The sequence below is a fragment of the Hippocampus guttulatus genome, chromosome 1 (assembly GCF_054856545.1).
Source record: "Hippocampus guttulatus isolate MCC_2025c chromosome 1, RoL_Hgut_1.0, whole genome shotgun sequence".
Taxonomy (NCBI): Eukaryota; Metazoa; Chordata; class Actinopteri; order Syngnathiformes; family Syngnathidae; genus Hippocampus; species Hippocampus guttulatus.
The window spans coordinates 14,831,027-14,855,260 of record NC_141261.1 but is presented as its reverse complement, the minus strand read 5'-3'; the positions used below and the strand labels follow the sequence as shown (position 1 = coordinate 14,855,260).

Here is a 24,234-nt window from a genome sequence, read left to right as displayed (position 1 = left end):
GACCCGGAAAAACAAGGCGATTTGTACAGATTCAAAGTGGCTCGCTCGAGACGAGATCGTATAGGATGAGCCAGGCTAGCCTGTGCTGAAGAGAACCACTGTAATAAATGTAACAGGGAAAAAGTAAATCATAAAAGAATAAAAAATAATAAAAGGCCATGTTTGCATTAAGGCGGACGTCGCCACCTTTTATGAGTTTTTTCCCCCCTGGAGGATGCACAGACAGCGGCAGGCAGAGGAGAGGAAGGCCACCACTGCCACCACAATGATGAGAACACTTTCGAACGTCGACGGCCGAGGCCTACCAAAGTCGAGGCCAGGCCGAGTCTAAATTTAGGTCCAGCTTGGGTCCAAACCTAACAGTTTAGACCCACTGCAAGTCTTTGTCGTCGCCGATTCATCCGTCCCCTTTGGCTCGAAACAAGATAAGTAGAAATAATCATAAAAGTCCATTTGAGCAGCAGTAATTGAGCAAATGTCTTAATTGGTCGTGACTGAGCGGAGGGCGAAGCGCATGAAGGTCGCATCGATCGTCAGCTGAGTCCGAGTCCGACTCATAAATAATGCATCGGGACGACCGGGAGGAATCGCGCCGGGAAATCAACCGCAAGCGCTTGAAGCATCCTCGTGTCATTCAAGTATATATTTATTAGGATATTACTATTATTGCACTGTAAAATGTAATATAGTGCTGTTCTTGTTACTTGTTGCTCACAATTTTTAAGACACATTCGGCCTTCAATATTCGAGGCAATCGGGGTCTACGTGAGTCCAACTAAACTGTCGGACTAAATCGAAAACAAAAATATGATGGGTGCATTTAAAACAGCCGGACGACATGTCTAAGAAATGCCCTTGCTTAACGCTAACACGTCACGCCACCTATTGTACATGTCAATGGTTAGCATCTATAGCCAATGTGTGATAAACGACAGATATCTGAACACAAATGTAGACAGACACTATCACAATACATATATTCTTTATTCTCAGCATAAAAGGACTAATATATTTTTTTATTGAGTCGTCGAGACGACTGGTGACTCTTCGTCTGTCTGTATGACTGCATTATATGTTTTGTTGTCTACTACTGCAAGTGTAGTGGTTCACTTGACAAGTAGAGTCACTGCTACTGCAGTGGTTCTTTGCAAACATGTCACTGGTAGTTTAGCGGTTCGTCTGCCCATAGTCTATTACTGATTGTTGCTGTGGTCCACTTGCATGCAGTTCAGTACTGTTCGTGAAATGGTTCACTTGACTGCAAGTTGGATCAGTCCAGTTTTGCTAGTGTAGTGTTTGACTGCAACAGTCACTACTAGTGCAGTAGTTCACTTGACTGCAAGTTGCATTAGTCCAGTTTTGCTAGTGTAGTGGTTGACTGCAACGGTCATGATTAGTGCAGTAGTTCACTAGACTGCAAGTTGCATTAGTCCAGTTTTGCTAGTGTGGTGGTTTACTGCAACACTCACTACTAGTGCAGTAGTTCACTTGACTGCAAGTTGCATTAGTCCAGTTTTGCTAGTGTAGTGGTTGACTGCAACAGTCACTACTAGTGCAGTAGTTCACTTAACTGCGGTTGAGAAAGTGCCACTGCACTGGTTCTCTTGCATGCCGTCAGTACTGTTAGTGTTTGAAGCTGAGAGCTACTTCTTAGGTACCGATTACCAATTTGATATGCACTTTCGTTCACTTGACTGCAAGTGACTCACTGCTATTGCAGTAGTTCACATACATGACTACAGTTGACCCACTGGTGGTGTCGTGGTTTCACTTGCATACAGTCCAGCACTGTTCGTGTTGTTCACCTGAATGGAATCATGTACCTACTAGTGTAGTGGTCTGCTTCCATGGTGTCAGTACTGTTAGTATAGCGGTTCACTTGATTGAACTACTACTACTATAGTGGTCCAGACACTAATGTTGATGTCGGTCCACTACTATCGCAGGAGTACAATTGACTGTGGTTGAGTCAGTGATTGTGTCGTAGTTCACTTGCATCAGTACAGTATTGCTCGTGTAGTGCTTCACTCACCTGCAATAGATTCACTGTTAGTGTAGTGGTTCACGAACGCAGCAGAGTCAATAGTAGTGTAGTGGGGCCATCTACTAACCATCAAACAGTGAGCACCTACTGCCGCGAGAGGGGGGAACAACCTGCGGGACAGGAAAGTAGCGTGGCGTGGGCGCCGTCATGTGATCGCACCAGCACTTCTTCAATTACAGTCACCAACACACACACACACACACACACACGGGCAGACACGCTCACGTGCCGCAGTGCCACTTCTCCCTCTCCCACTCATGCTAAAAACAAACGTAAAGGCTCTCATTACAGTCCGATCAATGCTCCTCGGCTGTGTGTGTGCGTGTATCTGGTTGTTTGTGCGCGCGTGCGTGCGTGAAGATGTCCACGTTGTGATGCATTCGCGTCCTCTTTTCTGTTCAATGCCAAAGTGTGTTTATTCGGAGCACAAGAAGATGAAACGGGCGCTGATGTGTTCGCCGTCACTGTGGAAACGTGAGCGCCCTTTCCTAATAACAGTTGCCCGTTCGGGGCAGAGGAGGAGGCATCGGTTATGTTGGGGGTGAGCGCGCACACACACATTCTATATTTAGCTGAGCGCTGCGAGAGAAAACTCGTGAATTTTTTAAACTTTGGACTCCGACTTCCTCTGTTGGCTGCCAGACGTTGGGAACGCCGCGGCAATCCTTCCCTTCGCCATCCCAGTGACATCATCGGCGTGTTTACGATAACTGGTCACAGCAGCCATTTTGGAAGGCCCCTTTTGGAATTGCCGTCGTTGGCTCTTTTCGACGCTTCCAGGGGGCGCTGCAAGCACCTTTTTTTTCCCTTCTTGTACCTCCCTCTTGATGGCCGACATCCAAATCAAATATAAAATTGAAAATAAGCATTATACACTACATTCTTTTTTATAAACCTTTGTTGATGCACGTTGTTTGTCGGGGTCAAAACATTTTGTTTTATCTGAGATAAACTTTAAATACCGTAGGTGCAATTACGTAATATTTTAGAGCCATCTAGAGGAAGAGGGAAAAAAATGAACTTCATGACTCAGCAAAAATGTCATCATTCCAATTTTGACGTTTGACTATCATGACCTGAAAACACATTGATATGAAAGCTGTTTTTCGTACTAGTCTGTGTAGTCTTGAGCAAAAACACTTGCGCTGTCAATGACTTGTTACTGTAGTTGGAGTAACACAAAAATGTAATTCTATGTAAATAATACGATGTGTAACTTTCTCATTTAAATGTAAAGGACTTGCTCAGCATTTTTTTGTGGGTGTTTGTCCATCGTAACAGGGGGTTGACAAACAGCAAAATATATGCTCCCAAAATTGTACTGTGAATGGTTGAACTTACATCGGCATCCAATTTTCAAAATGACCCCGGGCCCTGGGACATAATTTTGAATGATTGAAATCGCATATAATGATAAATACAGCAGGCTGCCGCAAAAAAGAAAAAAACCCCGAATTGTTTGATGTTGATCAACATATAGCCCAAGTAAAAAAGAAAAAAAAAAGTTCATATAGTTTGAAAGTTGTAAAGGTTAATGACATCACTGATGCATGCCGAGTATTTAGTGGAAGTGCAGCCTTCCCCATGAGCTTGCTTTAATTAAGAGCGCACCCAATTAACCTTCAGCCAATCAGATGCCGGCGGACCAGGCGCAGCGCTCACCTCTGCAATATCGTGCTCTCGGCAGAACAGCAAGACGCGGATGGTTAATTAATGTCGCCTCCCCGCGGATTCCCGCCGCCGAACTTTGTGACTTTTTACTCCGAAAGCGATGTACAGGGGGGCGGAGTCACAGTCCCCGGTATAGAAGAAACTTTTTCACTCAAATTGACTGGGAGCTGGCCACCATGGGTTGAGATTTTCTTGCCTTTCCCCAGCTTGAGAACATCTCGCTTGCCCATGTTGTCGCTGACATCACAGAAATGCTAAATTATCATGACAAAGGCAATGTTTTAAATGATAACAAATATAAAGTCATGTTTTCTGATGAACTGTAGCAGTTTTTTTCTTTTAAAGTGACCAAGAAACCTTGGATCGCCAAAGACATGGTGTCCCGCAAATTAATAAACGTTGGAAATTTTGACCCTGAGTAGCTGCGCTGGGACTCTGAAACAAAAGACGCATGGAGCTGCCGAGCCAGGCAGTTTGACAGCTCATTTTATGACGTTTACTTGTTGAACACTCAAAAAGTTAATTGCATTGACATACGTGTTTTGACAAAATGGCGGGGGGGGGGGGGGGGTGGACTCTTTTTCACGTTTAAAAAAAACCCTAACCCTTGATTTTTGTGGGTGATGGAAGTTAATGCTAGGAAAAATAAAAATGTTTAAAAAAAACTTGGGTGTCAAACCAGGAGAAATGAAGCAAATCACAGAAAGTAAAAAAAAACAGAGCATAGACATAATAGACATAACCATTTTATTTTTCTTGTTTTATGAGTAACGGCAAGCATAAAGACCACTGGTATTCACCATTGTTATGAAAACGCTCACTTGATATGGTCTTTACGGCCCTATCGTCAGCGCGAGTCAGAAGTGTCAGATACCAGGAATTACACCGTGCCCTTCCAATAGATTAATTGCAGCTCAGTGTAACCAATGACGCAAAAGTACTAACGTGATTTTTCACTCACTTTATTTTTCTTTGTGATAGAAATCAGCACTTTCCTATTTCATTTCAGATGACTTTTTTTCTGAGGCCCAGGGCGGAGATAGATCCTAGCCCCCCCAAGAACACGTCAGAACCAAAAACCGAAGCCATTGGGGATGTGACAGTCCAGGAAATAGTCAATGACCATGTAGTGTAGAGTGATGGCAAACACTCGTTTTCTTTTATAAATAAGATCTGAAACGGTAAGCAGGACATAGACTGAGCCCGACAACAATTAAGACAATTCCATTTACAGGCGTGATATCGAACAGTTTTCAAAACAAAGACGTATGATAACGAAATGATAAAAGTAACCAGAAAAACTGTTCTTTTTCATATATATTCATATCTCACTCACATTCATTATAACCTTTTGATTAGGAGTAAAGAAAGTGCAGCACATGCTCTGGCAGAGTTGCAGCCACAAAGCAAAAGACTTTGATTGTAAATGTAATGTCAGAGCTCCTGCTCCTCGGCCAGCGCGTGGACACAAGCCGACACAGCGTGAAGGCCTGAAGTGATAGGACCCTAGACACGAGACACCTCAAACGGGGATTCTTTCTTTCACTGTAGGGGGAGAGCGGGAGGGGGTCTGTACAACGGAAGCAAGTGATTCTTTGCAATGGAGGTCGTCGGGTTGTAGCCAGGGTCCAGCGGAACCGAATCACGTGACTTTTTGGGATGATTCAATGACGGTACATTCGTTAAGAAACAACAATAGGCTAAACATTTCTGTTTCCTGCACGCTTTGGATGGATGGATGGAGACATTCCAGCATTTAATCATAGCCCATATGGCCTAAATCAGTGATTCCCAACCTTTATTGAGCCAGGGCACATATTTGGAGTTGGAAAAAAAATCTCACGGCACACCACCCAACAAAAACGTCCCAAAAAGTGGCGACACATGTCCATGAGATACTTTCTGTCATCTAATAGAAGATCATTTATTTGTTCTGCCTGTCACTACTCACGAGCGTAGATAGATGATCAACGATGGGAGTATTTGTTAAAAATCAATAATTTTCTGATCAATTAAGTGAAATGTGATCTTTTCCCGCCTCACACTTGATGAGCTCTCGCGAATGTGCCTCGGCACACACTGGTTGGGAATCACCGGCTAAAATAACGCTCGAGGCCCGCAAGACATCAGTCGCGGGTGCTCGTCTGACCTGGTCTTCCATCTGAGGTGAATATGATATTTGGGGCAAATGGACGGATGACTCAGGAAGTAGTCTCAACCGGAGCCAGCTGAATTACCATCAGGAGCTGGTTCTTTACTGAGACGGACTAATTCCTGGGACAAAACCTCCATATCCTGGGAAAAAAAAGACAGACAGACATTTGTCTTCTGTTTTTCCTCTATTGGGAAGAGTGCGGACGTGGGGGGGACGGCAAACTCTCGATCGCAGATGGGGCCGGTGGGTGTGTCGTCCAGTAAATGGACTACAAACCACAGTTTTTTTTAACCACCTCAAAAACACTTAGCTCTCCAAGTAGCATCATCATGACCAACATTAAGATAAAATAGAGTAGGCCTATGGGGTCATAAAAATGAGATCTTATTTCTGAGCAGTCTATTTAATATTATTGTGAGCCACTGTAGAGTTCTGAAGGTGGGACGTTGTGTTCAACATGAATAAAAACAGAAGACAATGATCATGTTTGACCTACAGGTACGTATACTGAATAATAATCATAATTTTGTCGCCTAACTGATATTCAGAACACTGTGTTTAAACTAGCGGGGCTGCATAGAACATATTATCAAGAATAATTTTGATTTGACTTCCCCTTTGTGGGGAAAAAAAAAGGTTTAAAAATGTGGTGTCAATGTAAACGTAGTTCTTGAAAGTTACCACACAAAAAAATGGAACAGTACTCCAGTTAAATATAATCTTCATGAAAGTAAAAATATTTACTGTTCAGGGTTAAAAAAAAAATCAAAATCAAAACTATTATACCATGATGTGTGATTTGATCATGAACACTGCTCAAAGTTTAGGAAATAAAAATACTCATTGAATAATGATTCAATTGAAATGTGTCGCACGTAAACGTTAAATAAAAGCTGTCCTCAAGACTAAAAATTCTTCAAGAGTAAGTGTAGTCTTTCAAAGTTAAATATAACTGTTGTGTACTGTTCTTGAAAAGTAAAATGTAAATCATTACTGTACTCAATTAAAACAAATTTACAAATTTACAAATTACACAATTATATTATGCAGTTTACATTAACACTCCATTGAAATGATAGAAAAACAAAAAATTAAGTCGTTAGTGAATCAGAGAAAATGTATTGAAGATAAATAAAAATTGTACCTAATTAAATGTTTTAAAACAGTTACAAAAGATTACGTAGTTTAAAGATTAAATAGAGATGAACTGTACAATAAGAGTTAAAAAAAAGTGTGCAACACAATCAGTCTTCGATCAGTGATCCTTTCCCATACCACTAGAGGGAGCACTTTGAGAATCGTTCCTCCAGCAGGTTCACACTAGCGCAGCGTTGAATGTAACATTAGCACGGGCGCGTTGGATTTTACCTTGTGAAGGTGCATGTTCTTGGTCAGCTGCTCCTCCAGCATGTTCTGCAGCTTCTTGTTCATTTCGCGCAGGTTCTCGTCGCCAGATTTGACCAGGTCCCTCAAGACGGACCCCAGACCTCCTCGGTCAACCTGAGCCGCTCCGTGACCGCCCGCCGCGCCGCCTGACACGTCTGAGCGCAGCGGGGAAGAGGAGACGCGCGGTGAGGACACGACGCCGCGACGACTCTCCGACACGGGAAATAACGGGCGGCCACAACAGTTTTAGTCACTGCACATCACATCGTCACTTCATTGATGGATGGGAAATAGGTGAAATTGAAAAGATTTTTTTTTTTTTACAATTAAATGGTGAGTTGATTTACTGCAAATAATAAAATTATTTTTTAATTTTAAATGTATTTTTACACCATTCATTTTTAATTGAACAATTGGTGAATTAAATTATGGTAAATAATGCAATCACAATTCCACGCTTTTTAGTACGTTTATCAAAAAAAACAAAAGAAATTCCCCAATACTTGGTTGACTTTTAATAAATAATAAAAATATTATATTGGTTCAACAAAGACATTTTAAACCTTTTTATTTATTATATGAAATAATTGGTCAATGAATAGTGACTGATGCAAAACAAAAAGTAAGTAAATCACACATTTTTCATTTGTCAAATCATTGGTTTGGTTTGTTAATTTTTGGTCAATAACGAAAAATAAACAGCTTTAAAACCTTGAAATGAAAAAATAAAAGTATTAGGAACAAACAACAATGTTTTAAAATTAAATACCGGTAATTGACACCATTGCAGTCTATCATGAGTACATTGCTCTTTTGGGAATAATAGAATAAGAATTATTTTGTTAAAGAATCAACGGGTTCATTATAATTCATGAAAAATGAAAGGTGAATATTCAAATGAAGCATTTTTCGTGGGCATTTGAACCGCGATTGTCTGCATGTGTGTTGTTGGCCTGCGGTCACCTATGCGGCTGTCCATGACGTAAGTCTCGATGATGGCGCTCTTCCTGCAGATGTCTCCTGCCATGGACGAGCAGCTCACCTCCAAATGTTTGACCTGTCAATCGTATGGCAGTAGTCACGTGACGGGGCCGGCGCCCAATGAGAGGAGGCCACCGATGGCAAGCAAATTTGGACATTGACACCAGATGGGGATGTGGGGAAAAAAAATGGGCGGCAGAAGATTTTCCAGAGACAAAAGAGGGTTAAAGCTTTCTTTTGCTAGGTTCTGATGCTGATCTAGCTCCAGAACTCAATGTTCTGTAGGCCTTGAAAAATGGGTCAAAATGGTTAAAAATGGCTCTCGATGGGAGCCCAAGAGGTGGCACGAAACGAGTTAGTGGCGTAACGGACCTTCTCCTCCAGCATCCACTTCTCCTGCTGGACCTCGGCGAGCCTCTGGAACAGTTCACCCAGCTCGTCGTCGGACAGCTCGGTGGCACGCTGACACTGAGGACTTCCTCCTCCCGACTGGTGACGACGACAGAGGAAGAGAGTTACACCCGCGGCTCCGGCGCCGACAAACGCAGAGTCGGGCCGGCCGCCGTCCACCTTGTTCTGACCGCCGCTCTGGCTCTCCTTCATCACGTCTCGGTAGGAGAAGGACGAGACCGAGGACGAGTCTCCCGTTTGCTGAGTGCGACTGGGACTGTTGATCTCAGACAAGACCAGCTCCTCCAAACCTGCGGGTAGAGCAAGGCCTTTTATTACCTTCTTCTTGAGAGAAGCATAGCAGCAGGGCGCCATCTTAAGAGCATGGCAGACAGAGCGGAAAATATGCCACGATGCAGCAATAAGTGCATTTTCCGGCCAAAGGTTTTGGAAATTAGCCAGTAGGTGACTTTGCCAATGCTGAGGGCTTTTCTGTAATCTGGAGTCAGCACACAAAGGCCGCCTCAACGCCTCCTTTTTTTTTTTCGGTAGGAACATGCCCATCTGAAGGCAAAGCCGACAAAGAAAAATTTTCGGCCAGGGAAAAGCAAATTTCGAAGAGTGGCATTTAGGATGAGGACACACCCCTTTAAGACTAAGACCCGCCCCTTTAAAGGCACACACACACACACACACACACGGAGATTCCCCTCTTGCACAAGGACGTGCTCCTTTCACAACAGAGAGACGCCCCCTTTGAAGCAGTCCCGGAAGGGGTCCCTCTGATTACAAGCTGCCAAAATCGGCCCATTGTTTGCAGATTTATCTCTCTGGGATGAAGTCAAACAAATAGAATGGTCAGATAAAGCACTGTAAAACATTCAAATTACACCTGCGGTTGACCAAAAAAAAAGTGTTGAAATGAATCTGCCAATTAATCGGCTATTGCAATCTCATTCTTTCAAATATTGAAATCAGCATCACCCTAAAAAAAAAAAAAAATCCATATTGGTTGGACCTACTTGAGATTTCTGATCGTCAGCTTTATCCAATGTCCAGAAATGCTCTTTAATATTTAACTTTCCTTATAGATTATACATGGTACTCTTTGTGTGTGTGTGTGTGTGTGTGTAGCAGAGGGAATCAAAGCGCTCTATCAAATATTTAGGAGGTTACAGAATGAGGCAGAATCTCCTGACATGATCCTGCTGACCTTTTGGATTCTTTCCTAACTTAACACACACACACACACACACACACACACACACACACACACACACACACACACACACACACACACACACAAACTTCACTAACTGCATCCTCCCTCCCTCCCTCCCTCTAGCCTGAAAACTCATGTACTCTGGTGAAAAGTATGTCCTTCAGGGGTCCCCAAACAAAAGTCCATAAAGCTCACTCAGGAGCACCCTAATGAAAGAAAACAAAAAAACAGTTTGATGGGTCAACATTAAATTAGGTGGACATGTCTGTCATAACGGGATGCACCAAAAACTCTGAAAGACCCACGCAAGAACCTGACCAGAAAGTTGGTCATCTGGGTCTGAAGAGACCATTTTGGACGAAGTCATGGGTTTGCCCCAAATGAGGCCCTGATCAGAACATTTTTGTCTGCAGCCATCAGACAAAGTTGGCGCAGCACAACGGCGTCAACGTTCCGACATCATTTCAAGGATTTGTTGTAGAAGAGGAGGCGTGAGGGCCGCGCTGCTTTGCCGCTTGCGGCTTTAATGAAGCGATTGCGAGGTGCTCAGAGTGGTACCTGTTCTGCTCTTGCTGTTGGTTAGGATTTCTTGAAGTCTCTCTTGCAGTTTGTCTGCTCGCTTCCTTTCCAGCTGCAACTGTCTCTTTAAGTCCTTCAACTACAAACGCACACACACACACATTAAAACAAATCTGCAAATGTTGACTTTTTTTTTTTTTTGCTGCAACTTCATACACGTTTCTCCTGTATGACATGTTCATGTTCTGACATCTATCCACATTCCTACAGTATTTATTGGATACGGTTTCAACACAGTGCCATAATAATGCACAGATTCGCTCTGTCCCTCCAAGTTCGACTGTAATGTCTCAAAATCACAGCCGACATGATGAAAGACCAACGTCATGGAAAGAAAATAAATTACACGCACGCAAATAATTAACAGCCAGAAAGTATTCACAGCGTTTGACTTTTTTCCGCACAGCCCCATCCTAAATTGGAATATGTCCGATTTTCCTCCCACATTCCCAAAACATGTACGGTAGGTTAATTCCACACGTGAAATCGTTCCTTCGGCGTGATTGTGAGTGTGAATGGGTGTTCGTCTACGTGTCGAATTTAAAGGGGGGAAAAAATGTATGTACCGGTATTCAATTTTGGAATAAGCCTGTCGCAACAAAACGCGGAAAAAGTAAAGCGCTGTGAAGATGCATTGTATCATCGCAGTCCAAACAAAAGCATGTATCTGCAAATCCGTTTTTTTTTGTGTGACGCTTTTGGCTTTCGCTCATCCGTCTTATCAGACGCGCGAGCGCGCTCGTGCGCACGCTAGCAGAAAGGCTCACCGCCGCACTTCCTTTCTTCTCTAAAATCCGCTGTCCATCCACTGTGTCTTTGATCTCCTGCGGAAACAGAAGACGAGTTCTCGGGTAAACAGTTTTTGTTGTCTTTTTGCGACGTGAGCATCACCGATTCAGCACAATATTGTCCTCATCTGCCAGTGACAATTTCATGATACAACAATAAAGAGATAAAGAATCGGCAAGGATACAATCAGTTGCAAGATAGATCAATTGTGCATGCGGGCCGCCGATGCCGACCTGCTTGAGTTTGACGATGGCGCCGTAGTGTTCATCTCGCTGATTCTGGATTTCTAACAGCTGCCCGTGGACCGCTTCCGCCTCGGCCTGCTTCGCCTGAGATGAGCGCACATGACAACAAGCAGCACTCAATGCCCTGAGTAATTGCAGTTTCGACATAATTGAATTTTGTTAAGGAGAAATAAAATACCGTAAATTCCGGATTACAAGCCGCTACTTTTTTTCCACACTTTCAACACTGACATATGAAGCAGCTTTTTAATTTTTTTTTTTTCCATCGGGGGAAAAACATGGACCAATAAAATGAATGAGTAGTACACAGGGGTCCAATGAAATTGTATGATTACCGGTAATCACGACTTCCTTCTTTCAGTCTTTCTTCTAACCCTGATCAACATGGAGAATACCAGACGAAAAGCATATGATGCAGCTATTAAACTAAAAGCGATCACTCTGAGAGTTAAAGAAGGAAATCAAGCTGCTGCCCGTAATCTTGGCATAGACGAGTCGATGGTGCGAAGGTGGAGGCTCCGGCAAGAAGAACTGAGCCAGTGTAAAAAGACAAGCAAAGCTTTTAAAGGTGGGCCGTCGTGGTGTTATAGATTCATGAAACGGAAAAGCCCGTCTATTAGGGCACGCGCGACGTTGCGTCAGCAGCTCCCTCGCAATTACGAGGACAAACTTGCTTGGTTCCTGCACATTCACACAAACAAAGATAGCGGAGAATTCCATCAGCCCGGATGAAATAATAAATATGGACGAAGACCCTCTGACATTTGAATTGCCTCTCACTCGGACTGTAATTAAAAAAAGGTGACTCCCGTCATACTGAAAACAAACATTTTACCTGTGTTTTGAGCCGCGCAGCATCGGGCCTAAAGCTACGATGATCATTTTTAAGCGGTTGACTATAGAAATAATTTCATATATCTTTTCCCATTTATATGATTTGCATTGTTCTATTTAAAGCCTAGTGGGCTGCAGTATTTCTCCTCGTAATTATGCAAATGGACATGGATGCCTCTTATTATGTGTTTCAGCGTAATTCCGTTGTGCAAATGCATTTATCATGCTCATAAAAATATGGAGATTATTTTAACCTTAAGAAATTTTGCTGGGTTTTTCTGCGGGGGTTCAGCGGGGGACCGCGTCCGCGGCCTCACCCGGAGACGCTCCACGGCGGCAGGGACGCAGAAGCAAACCCCCGCCTACTCATTGGCCAGCGGTTTATAGTATGGTGCGACGCATATAATTACAAAATTGATTTTTCTTCATAAATCTGAGCATGCGGCTCTTAATCAGGTGCGGTCTGTAGCCCGGAATTTGCGGTAATCTAAATACTCCGCACGTGAAGGCTTAAAAAAAAAGCTAATTATACTATAAAGCGCACACAATCACCAACAAGAATGGCATGGATTGTATTTTCACAATTTGGGTGTGGTTTTATATAAAATACCCATTATTTGGCTAAAGTGAGAAGGACACACTCACACAACACCTGAAATGGTCAGATAACAAAAAGATTGACTTGGATGGGTGGATTACCTCGACTTTTATTTTATTGTGGGCGTTTGTTTTTTTTTTGTTTTGTTTTTTTTTGCTTTGTTTTTACATTTTACACCTAAACAGATTTTATTCCAAAATTACTTTGTTGTTGAAACCGCAGTATTTCTAAACAGTTTAAGTACCGGTAGCAACCTCGAGAGATAGTTTAGAGACTGAAGCTTGCTAGATAGCAGCGTACGTACTTTTTTTTTTGCCCACAATGCAAAATTCCCTGTTGCGGTAATCTCCACCATGTCAACGTGACACCACACAACATTTCATTTGTAATTGAAATCATATATCATATTAAATCATTCATGTCATTATTTATACATATAATAACTGTACTGAGTTGCCTTTTATAGGCACTACACACACACACACACACACACACACACACACACACACACACACACACACACACACAAAAGTCCCATTTTGTCCGTTACCTGTAGATCAAGTGTGTGTTGGTCCCGGAGAGATTTGAGCGCTTCCTGATGGTCCAGCGTCAACTTGTCTGTGTTTTCCTGCTCGTAGGCATGCACGCACATAGTGAAAAGAAACGGCAGTTTATATCGCAAGAGTCAAGCTCTCAACCCACCCCCAATATCTTTTCAGGTAAATTAGGTCGAATAAATGAATGAGGAACAGTTGGTCCCGCCTATTGTAGCGTGCGGACACGCGTGTCACATAAGACTTTCTTGCTTTTCACTTCAAAGAAGCGGAAGTCAATCGGAAGTACGCCGCCCACAATGTCACGACGATGACATCTAACGGCCTATTTTACTGCAGGCGACTCGGCTCCCGTTCGCTGGGGCGGGGGCAATTCTTTTTTTTTTCCTCGGACTCGCTATGTGTCAAGAATTCCTCCTTGGACATCATTATTTACAAGCAGATGTCATGTCTCTTCTCCGCAATTAGATTTCTGGTCGATGATGGTGACCAGCAGTGTTTCTCAATGGGAGTCGCTGGTTGCTATGGAAACCAGCACAACACGTGTAAGATGAGTAGAGCCCCGTCCAAGTTCTGGGTGCACGGTATCAGAAGATAAGAAAACCTTCATTAGTCTTGCAGTGGATAGCGCTAGGAGAAATAACTTGTAACTACGGTACTTTTGTATTTTTTTTTCATACCATAAAATTGCACCATCGGAATGAAACAGAGATACGAGCATCGTCAACGTATATAGGTTGAGTAATAACACAACAACGTTTTTAAAAAAATGACGGCTCCGTTAGCTTGAGTGTTAAATACAGTGTAAATGTCTCAGAATAAAAAATTTTAAAAAAAGTATATATAATGTATAGAAAATTATATCTGTATTGTGGTGTGTGTTCTATCCATGCATGTGCCTTTAAGAGGCGGGACCAGACAAGGTAGCGTGCGGTGTCGGTGTGTGCAATCGTCTCGGCGTGAGCTGCGCTTTACAAGAACTCCCGCGTGACCGTGTTTGGATTTGACTGTTCTGTCGGCATGAAATGACCGCAGCTCTCATTTGTCGATTCAATATCATCCCCCCCTCCCCCCCGATACCCACCTGGGTCTCGTTGAGCCGTCGTTCAAACCATCCTTTGGTTTCTTCCATGGACTGCAGCTGACTGTGAAGTTCTTGCACTTTGGCCTGAAGACTCTCCAACTCTTTGCTCCGAGCCTGAAGCGCAAAACATTGCATTCGTATCGTCCTCAAAGCTTCGCATTCTTCTTCTTGGTCACCTTCTCGTCTCGGAGCTGTTGCCGGATGTCCTCCTCGGAGCGATTTTTCTCCTCGTGAAGACCTCGGAGTTCCTTTTCATAGCGCGCCCTCACGCCAAGCACCTGCGTGACCCGAACGGAAGGAAGGAGAGCGAGGACACAGGAAGGGGGGAAAAATAAGCCCGAACTTGAATTTGTTAAAAGTATTACAATGAATCGCATTGGGGGAGAGTTTCCACATCTCAGGCGCACTGTGTAAAAATTCTGGAGGAAACTTTATGGGACTAGAGCGCAGTGCTCACATCCTTCTCGTGCTGTAGTTTGAGATCCGACAGCGCCTCCTTGTGGTTGGATGTCTCCTGGTTTAGCTGAATGGCCATAGTGTCCAACATGGCCTTCCTTTTCTCTGCCGTCTGCATACAATCATCCATTACAGAGTACACACACGCACACACACCACCTGGTATCAGAGTGTCGTCACAATGCCAAACATTGTGACTTGAAGAATAGACCTGCCAAAGATACATTGCTACCGGGACTGAAAGGATACCGTGGCAAAAACTGAAAACCGTCGTTAAAAAAAAAAGCAGTTAATAGCTAACTGCTCAAAAACTTCAATTCAGTTTTAGCAGACGTTGTGGGTTCGATCCCGGCTCCGACTATCCTGTGTGAAGTTTGCATGTTCTCACCATGCCTGTGTGGGTTTTCTCCGGGTATTCCGGTTCCCTCCCACATTCCAAAAGCACGCATGGCAGGTTAATGGAACACTCTAAATCAGTGGTCCTCAACTAGAAATGCTGTAGGTCCACTTTTTTTTTTTTTTTTTAAATAAGACCAAGGTCCGGTCTGATGCACGGCGGTCATGGGGAGCAGGGCTATATGCCCATTTAGTATGGTCAAGCCAAGCTTATACAAATCAACATTCCTCACAACCAACCAATAATGGGGTGCATGAAAATAACAATTATTCACTTTGCCAGTACACAGCAAATAATGAGAGGTATTGTGTTGAGGCACAGGAACTCTTTTATTTTGTTAAGTTGTGCCTGCTTAATCATAGAAATAGCCCTTTTAGGGAAATGAGACATTTTACTTTAACTTTGTTAAACAGTAGTTGTCTTTTTTTCCCTTAATTTAACAAAAACAAAATACAAATTTTACCTAAATAAATACTAAACATGAAAAGAAAAATATCCTTTTCATTTGTACAATTCCCCTTTTCACATCCCCTCTGAAATCACTGAAAAATATATCAGAAGAGGAGTTAAGAACCATTTTAAATACCGACACAAGGGAGCACAGGAATGTGCAGTGCTGTTCTTCCACTAAAGGTGAATGCAATGTCTGAGGCATGCAAATATTATTTGAGGACGCCATTGGGATGTTCATTTACCATGTTGCGGTGTTCTGCTGTTAAACAGCTGCAAAGATCCCCGGGTAGATGGGAGTAAAACGGTACACAATCGAAACCTCCCGCGATTCGTCTTGTCTAATTGTCTGTGTGCGGCTCTCCTGGGCTGAAGCTTTGAGCACACTGTGGCGTCGCGCATGCGTCTGTTTCCGGACACAATGATCCATTTTGAATGCGTGTGTATTGGGATAGACGCGTGCTGACGCCTATGTATGGGCACACCTTAAGTTCAGAGGAGCCAATCAGCGCATCGTATATGCTGACGCTTATGTATGGGCACACCTTCAGTTCAGAGGAGCCAATCAGCGCATCGTTATCGCCGACATGCCCTGCTCAGCCAGGGTCTCCAGTTAGTCAAACATTATACACGCAAAGTCGCGCTGCTGCGGTCCTCTGCATTACATCTGTTAGTGCACGCAAAGAATACAAGGGATAATTTTAACAAGCGATCGCGGTAATGTGCAGATTATAGTCCAAAAATATAAGATGTATAATGTAAAAATCACTTCATAATTTTTTTAATTTTATACAATTTGCCGAGGGTCCATACAGAGGAGGTCGGCGGTCCGGTCGTGGATCGCGGTCCGCCAGTTGAGGAAGACTGCTCTAAATTGTCTTTAGGTGCGACCGTGAGCGTGGATAATTGTTCGTCTGTGTGTGCCTTGCGATGGGCTGGCAAGCGGTTCAGGGTGTCCCCCACCTACTGCCCTAAAGATGGCTGGGATAGCCTCCAGCACCCCTCACTTTGTGAGGATAAAGCGGATCGGAAAATGGATGGATGGATGAATGGTGTGCGTGTGTGTGTGTGTGTGTGTGTGTGTGTACCTTCTTGCTCTCTTCCAGCTCCCTCAGCAGCTTCTCCTTTTCTTGTCCTTCTTCTGTTAATTGCTCCAGCAACTTCCGGTTTGCAAAACTTGACTCCTGAAGGCGGGACAGTCAAGGACACAGGCAAGGAGACAACCTGTATTAATTCAGTTGCAAGACAACGTATGTGAGCCCCCTGACACGAGTTCGATTTCTGCAAATTTTGCTCTGAAAATTTGATCTTCATCTAAGAGTCTGTCCAAATTAATACCACACAAACAATGATGTGTTTCGTGTGTTTATTGGGTGCAGTGTGGTATGCTAATGATCTCGTCAAAAAACTAATCGGGTGGGGAAGTCAACCAACCGGGATCAATGTGATCAGATTGAAGGCCTTGATGAAAGCGGCCCTGAGGTAGCCATTTTGAGTTTTCTGTTCTCAAGACGTTTTGCCCAATGTGTACGATGCTTCGCGTGGAATAGCTCTCAGACGGCCAACAAGAAAAACAACAACTTGCACAAAGCTGGAAAAGGTCACAAAAGTAACTGTCAACAGTTTAAGGTTCGTCAGTCGATTGTAAGTCAGATGGAGAAAGATCCACACAGTTTTGCTATTCTCGCTTGGGGTGTTTTTGTTTTTTCTTCTTTTTTTTTTTTAATTAAAAATGCTTTTGCCAGCACAATTAAGATTTTCTGATGGTCCCAGACTGGACTCCAAGATGAATTATTTACAAATGTAATTGACTGTAACTCGATGAGAAACATGGCTTTCAAAGTAAGCAATAAAATGAAAGCGGTGATGGCATCGGTGTCAAAGTCAAATGAAGGTCAAGATCACCTGCAGCTGTGAGTCCAGGTCATCCCTCTGGGCCAGGAGCTTCTCTTGCTCCGCTCGACTCTGCTGCAGTTCGGCCGCCTGCGCCTCCTGCTGCTCGCGCAGCAAGTTGACCTCCTGCATCTTGCTCGTCTGAATCTGCAATCAACGGTTAGACCTGACAATGCGCTCGTCTCCGCAGTTGAAACCGAGAGGATATTTGCGCCTCGCAGACAGAAAGCACAAGAAGAACTTTTAGGGATCGGAAGGAAGAGGAAAGAACTTGAAGATGCAAGCACCGATGAGGTATCGTTGTGTATTTTCAGCTCAAGGGATCGGCGCAATGCTCTTTTTTCTTTTTTTGTGTTCCCCCCTCCCCCACACATCCACTGTTTCTATGTATTTTTTGAGTATTTCTTTAAAATAAAAAAAGATATCAATCTGACCCACAATCCCCCAGCTCCATTGTTTTTGAAAAGTCGAGTTTCTTCCTGTAGGTTACCTGTTCTAGAGCAGCTAAGTTAGTTCTCAGAGCATCGTTCTCCTGCAGGATGTTGTCCACCTGCTCCTGACTCACCGCACTCTGACTTGCGACCTGCAGTGTCGGCGCATCACCAGCAGAGAGCAGCATAGAAGCCAAGGCAGAGAAAATGGGGGGGCAGAAAAACAGCAGAAAGTCCAGTCTGGTGGAAACAGCAGAAATCGAAGGTGGGGCTTGCCCAAACAAGTCAACTGACCTGATCTCTGAGAGCGTTCACAGCCAGCTGGTGTTCTTTGTCGCTGGATTGAAACTTCTCTCTCAACTCTGCTGTCACCTGCCACGGAGGGAAAACAACCTGTATGACCCTTCGCATCGCCAAGAAGACAATCGTGACCACGTCGACCATCAAACATTGCCCTCGGACCTGATTGGCCGCCGCCAAGTCCGACTGAAGCTTCTGCATTCGCGTGTTCATCAACTTGAGCTCCTCCTCTTTCCTCTGGTTGATCTCCTCAATCTTTGTCCTGTAGACAGGCAAGTTCACCGTGGTCGTGTCTTGGACTGGTCACAGTGGACCCGTGTGACAATGACGTGTTGCTCTGACCTGCTGTCATTGTACAGAACCTCCTTCTCCGCATGAAGACGCTGGAAACTGCAGCATACGACAAAAACCGTGAGTGTGGCAAGAATCAATCAAAACGTTGAGTGCTGGCTAATTTGCAGAAGAAATTTGTCTCGAAACAAGCTAATTTCAGTCCAGGTCAAAGAAATGTTAAGTGTGTTGTGATTCTTCATCTTTGGCGTATTTTCGCAGATATGTTAAGACACCTAAGAACAGTTTTCAATTGTGAAAAGAACTGCTAAGTAGGTTTCATAAGATAAGATAAGAAAACCTTTATTAGTCTCACAATGGAGAAATTCCAATTCACAGCAGCAAAGTTATGAAAGGAAGAAGTAGAAGAACAAAATATAGGAGCTGCTGGAAAGGCAGCCGCTCTCACGGTGCCATCTTAAAGTCAAAAGAACAAATTAATACAACACAACACACAGACAGACATAAAAGCAACCGAAATAGGCTCAAAAGCGATGAAGACGTCTCACCTCTCCTGTTTCTTCCTTAACTTGTCCGACAGCTGAAAGACAAACGTTGCATCAGTCCAGGAACAATCAAAGGACCGGTCGAGGCACAGGTGAGCATTTACCTTTGACAATTCATCCTGCAGTTTGGAGACTTCGGCCTGTTTGGTCACCTGCATGTTGATTGGAAAAAGACTTGAAGTCACATGACGACAGACGTCGTGCTTACTCACATGAGCAAGCACTTACTATGTGAAGATGATGATGATGATTTATCAGGTGTGCGTGTGTGTGTGTGTGTACCTCCAGGTGGCGCAGTTGCTCCCTCAGCAGCCTCTTCTCCTCGGTCTGGGTGTTCAGGGCGACCTCCAGCTCTGCTCCAAAGCAGTGAGTTATTGGACACAGTGCAGCCGACCAGCCTAGCGCTGAGTGCTTAGCTACAATCTCCTCTACGCTCTTCTCTGACAGGCCTAAAGGGGAGGGGGGGCGCCGCACACAGCAGGGGCAGTCTGACAGTTAGTGTGCCAGACATACAATAAACCATTTACACCATCCAAGGTCGGGATGCGTCAGCCCGGATGGAGAGTGTGTCTGCCTTGTGAAGGCTTCGCTTGTGGTACTGTTGCAGTCGTGTGCCGGCAGTGGTACAGTCAAGCCAAATAACGCACAGTCTTTGTCAGTAGAACAAATCATCGTACCGCGATAACAATAAAGCATATTGTTTGTCATACAAGTCAATCTGAAGTCATACAGCTCTGTTTGTTGTGTCACCGCTAATGACTCTGGTGGCCTTTTAGCGCCACCTGGTGGATTGAAAAAAACTACATGTTCTTGCCACTGTCCAATGAGCTTATGGCTAGCACGGGGTGTATTGAAATACTTCAAACGTTCTCACCATGTAACTGTGTTTGTTCCAGCTGAGCTTGGTTCTGCAAAAAGGAAGGAAACAAATTCAGTCTTCCACAGTAACTTGAGAGCCAGTTGACTCAGACAGGCGCCTGCCAATCACCTGCTGCCCGCTCACACCGCCCCCTTCTGTTGCAGGCTCCTCCCCTTTGCCGTCGATATCAGACACGCCGTTGGCGCTCGCTGACCCGTCTGGCTGTGAGGTAGCACTTTGGTCGCCGTGAGAAAGCGCAGATCTCGGCTGCTCGCCACGACAATGCTCCTGAAGAGCTGGACGGGAACGACACAGGTCACATATGGACCTCCAGAGTCAAAAACTAACTGAATGTTACTGAAAAGGAGACGTAGTATACACTTCAGAAGCTTTTGCTAATGAGGCATCTTAGCTTTTGTGATGCATCTAACTTTAGAATCGATATTATGTGCTGCACTTATTGTAAATTTAAAGTCTGTGGATCGTCTTTCTTCAGACTGCCACCCAAAGTCCGATTTTTAGCCCATCCAGATTAAAAATGAATGGCTCTTTCGTAGTCTCAACAGTCACGGAGCAAATGAAATTCCATTTTTGCGAGATGGATTGAAACCACATTCGGCAGATAGTTTGATATCAGATTTGAAACAGTTTGAACAGCTCCGAACACACCAATCGGTTTGGAGTGTCCGTGACGTCACGCTATGCGACGCAAGACCCAATGTGCCAGAGTAGAGATTGAAAATCAAAGTCCTCAGCAGTATAGAACGCAGCACGTTGAAGAAATTGAAAACCGCAGTACCCCGACAGAGGAGGAAACGCATTGCCTCATCGGTTGGTCTGGAGATAGCAACGTACAAGCAAAGCTCGATGGCATGTGTCGAAACACTTATCAAAGTAGTTCATGTTGCAATTATACGACGTAAAACACGACACGCTATAGCGACCTGTCAGACAGGTCAATAAAGTGGCCCAGTCTGAACGCGGCCAATTCCGAGAAAGAAACTAAAACTAAGCATTTTAGAAAAAACGAAAATTACTGAAAAAATAAAAATGCCCTGAAAACGAATTTAAACTATCGAGAAAAAAACAAACAAACTCAAGACGAAATAAAAACTAACTATAATGAAAATGTTCCTACTATCATAACGCTGACTTCAACAGGGCAAGATGATCAACCACTGTTGACTTTGTACCCAATTCATTTCTAAAAGATGCCCCTTTTGAAGACAAGAGCCGAGTCCTCTGTGCGTAAAGGCGGCCCAAGAAACAAACCTCGCACTTTCTTCAGCAGCGTGGCGTTCTCGGCCTGGAGGCGCAGCAGCGCTTCATCGGCAGGACTGGAGGTGGCGCTAGGGCTCAGCCGGGAATCTGCGTCCTCGCACTCTGCCTTGAGATGCAGGTTTTCCTGTTCCAGCTGCTCGATTTGCATACACAACTGGAAATGACGGAGACAACAGGAGCGGGAAATCTAGACCCGATCACATTCATCCGTTTGAAGTCAACACGGGCAGCACCTTGGAAAGTTCGGCCATGAGCGTGCTGTTCTGCAGTCGAAAGTCTTCTTCTTGACTGTGAAGTTTCCCCTGAAGCATCTCATTCTCGCTCAGCAGCGCTTCCACTTCCTGCGGATGGAATACTTTTGACTTCATGGGTCCTTAACTCATTCACTCCCAAAGACGTTTTTAAACGTCTTTTGAGACTTGGTCCAGAATTGGCTGGTACTGAATGAGTTAATGAATTGGCCAGTGAAATGTTGTGCGAGTGTTCTAGTCGTGTAGAGCTACTGGTATCGTAATGTATAAGCTACTGTTGTCCTATTGTTTTAGCAGTACTGCACTACTGTTGTGGAACTTCTGTGACACCATGCAAGTGGTGTGTTACTGTTGTCGTCGTTTTGTGACATCGGTGTGTCATGCTTCTGTTGTGCCAGATGCCGCTCACATCATTGAGCATGTCACACTACAATGGGCTACGATGCCTCAAGACATCTCAAAATCAGCTACAAGACGCTACGTTCGCCTGCGACGTGACTCTCGGCTCAAAATCGGGCTACATTCGTGTAGTCAGAAGGGGGCATTCGTGTTACCGTTCTATTCGTGTTGTGCTAATGTTGTAGTAGTGTTGCTGTACTGTTACGCTACTGTTGTAATGGAGTTGTTTTACTGTCATAAAGTTGTGGTGCTACAGAAGTCTTGCACTGTAGTGCAAGACTGTAGTGTAGTTTCTAGCACTGTAGTGTGACTCACTGTATTACGTATTTAATGATACGTGCTAGTGTTGTGTTCCTGCTATTTTTGTGTTGCAAGTGTCATCGTGGTATGGGACTGTTTGGCGAATGTTGCAGTAGTGTTGTGCTACCACTGCACTGCTTTGGTAGCTTTGTGCTACTGTACTTTTGTAGTAGAGGTGACGAATAGTAATTGTGTGCTACCACTATTATATCGTGCTGTTATATTTTACTCTCGCAGTAGTGTTGTGCTACTGTTGTAGTACGTTTGTGACACTGTGGGACTAATGTTGACTGACACTGGTAATGCGTGGCTGTTGTGGTAGTGTTGCTATTGTTGTGCAACTATTATGTAGTGAACGCCTACATAATCGCATTTGTCCCTGGCTGATTTTTTTTCCCCTTAATCGTTGTAACAGTTCCCTACTTGCCGGTTTGTGCTCAGGCCAAAGTCATGGCTAATTGAAAAAAAAAAGGAATGTGCTTTGCTGCGATCTTGTCGGATCTGTAAGCAATTACAAAACTTTTTGTGTGGGCATCAATTACTCGAAAAGCAGTTTGATTCTGGTATGTAGTGTCAGAGGTCAACCACTAGAGGGGGCACTGGTAAGCATGGTAACAGTCGAGAGGAACACTTACCTGGGCTCGTTTGCTCTTATTCAAAGCCTACGGACAAAAAAGCATAGAAAATTCAACATAGCTGACAATGATAATATCAATAATAATAATAATAAATAGAGTTACTTTCTGTGCTTTGACAAAATCTCTTTCCAACACCACATTTTTCTGACGCAAGTTGTTCAGCTCTGAAACACACAGCACGCGCATCATTCTTCTTCATCATCATCATCATCATGTCACATGCACAAAAGAGAAACAGCTTTGTTTACCAGCGGAGTTCTTCCTCAGCTCATCAGACAGCTGGTAGTTGTGTGTCCTCAACTCCAGTAGCTGAGCCTGTGCGACACAAACGAACACGTCATGCCAAGTCATGTGATTAGCATCGAGCTACTTTGTCGCGCTAGTGTACAGGTTTTTAAATTCCCAACTTGAAATCATTTCAACACTTGCGTTGATCAGTGGCATTGCATGAAACGGCATGTAGTATGTGACTGCTTTCTAATAATAAAACGTTTGAGGTTGAGTGCTTTCGTCATGCGGATGTTTGTTGATGCTGACACGGCTAGCAGAGAGGGTAGCGTTGACCGTGCACGCCACCTTGTTGAAACACTATATGGATCACAACAAAGACAAGAACACGAATGCCCCTTTGCGTGCGTCACGGGGTTACTAAGCTAAGATAACTACATAGTCGTCGTGCCACCCCTAGGGGGCTAACATTAGTTAGCATCCAAAACAATCAATCGGCGGCTTTGGGACAACGTCGACCGCAAATCGGCGCGGCGTAACACGGGCGTGCCGTCGTGTTGTTCGTACCTGCATACGGTGAAACTCCTCCTCTGAAAGCGCCTGCGACATGATGCTGACGGCTAGCAGGTCGCTAGGCTAAGCTAAAGCTAAGGGGAAACCGTCGAGCTAGCAGCAGAGATGGGATGAGGGGGCGACCAGGAGACAGAGCTCTCGCTCGGTCGCTTCTTCCCGAGCGAGGCATTCACCTGCCAATTTATGTGACGTCATTTTGGGGTTTCAAAATTTCTCCTTCACTTCGAAACAATCACATATTTGGCCATTTTCTGAAAGAAGACAGCCCCGTTTATTATCGCACAGCACAAAGGGAGCGCTCACCAAATGTCTTCCTTTATATTACCCACAGCGTGTGCTTGTGTGTGTTTGTGTGTGCGCGTCCATGTGTGTATGTAAGGTCGGGCCGGTGAATGTTAATGATTAAATGA

General features: G+C 44.1%; 1 protein-coding gene across 3 annotated transcripts; it reads right to left on the bottom strand.

Annotated features, from left to right (window-relative positions):
* Positions 1–4,448: 4,448 nt before the first annotated feature.
* On the bottom strand, positions 4,449–24,005 carry gripap1 (GRIP1 associated protein 1). Of its 3 annotated transcripts, none has more exons than XM_086112650.1 (29): positions 23,819–24,005; positions 23,272–23,338; positions 23,126–23,187; positions 23,021–23,047; positions 21,669–21,776; positions 21,427–21,589; positions 20,284–20,450; positions 20,170–20,203; positions 19,578–19,744; positions 19,400–19,447; positions 19,299–19,330; positions 18,802–18,849; positions 18,622–18,721; positions 18,454–18,531; positions 18,219–18,311; positions 17,741–17,875; positions 16,924–17,019; positions 14,990–15,100; positions 14,709–14,810; positions 14,533–14,646; positions 13,445–13,522; positions 11,451–11,546; positions 11,196–11,252; positions 10,408–10,507; positions 8,808–8,938; positions 8,610–8,726; positions 8,220–8,313; positions 7,239–7,411; positions 4,449–6,010 (listed from the first exon to the last, which is right to left on the bottom strand). In XM_086112650.1, exons 1-29 carry the CDS (start codon positions 23,858–23,860, stop codon positions 5,930–5,932), a joined length of 2,721 nt encoding a protein of 906 aa, XP_085968776.1. In that variant the 5' UTR covers positions 23,861–24,005; the 3' UTR covers positions 4,449–5,929. The 3 variants fall into 3 exon arrangements, with proteins under 3 accessions (XP_085968776.1, XP_085968793.1, XP_085968784.1); XM_086112667.1 differs by having other exon boundaries at positions 19,578–19,648; XM_086112658.1 differs by lacking the exon at positions 18,219–18,311.
* Positions 24,006–24,234: the final 229 nt, after the last annotated feature.

Coding starts and splice junctions, on each gene's coding strand:
- gripap1 (XM_086112650.1), bottom strand. CDS start 23,860: ATGTCGCAGGCGCTTTCAGAGGAGGAGTTTCACCGTATGCAG. Junction 21,777..23,020: donor ATAAGAGCAAACGAGCCCAG/GTAAGTGTTCCT, acceptor TTCCATCCGCAG/GAAGTGGAAGCGCTGCTGAG. Junction 14,647..14,708: donor AACAGCTCCGAGACGAGAAG/GTGACCAAGAAG, acceptor TTTGCGCTTCAG/GCTCGGAGCAAAGAGTTGGA.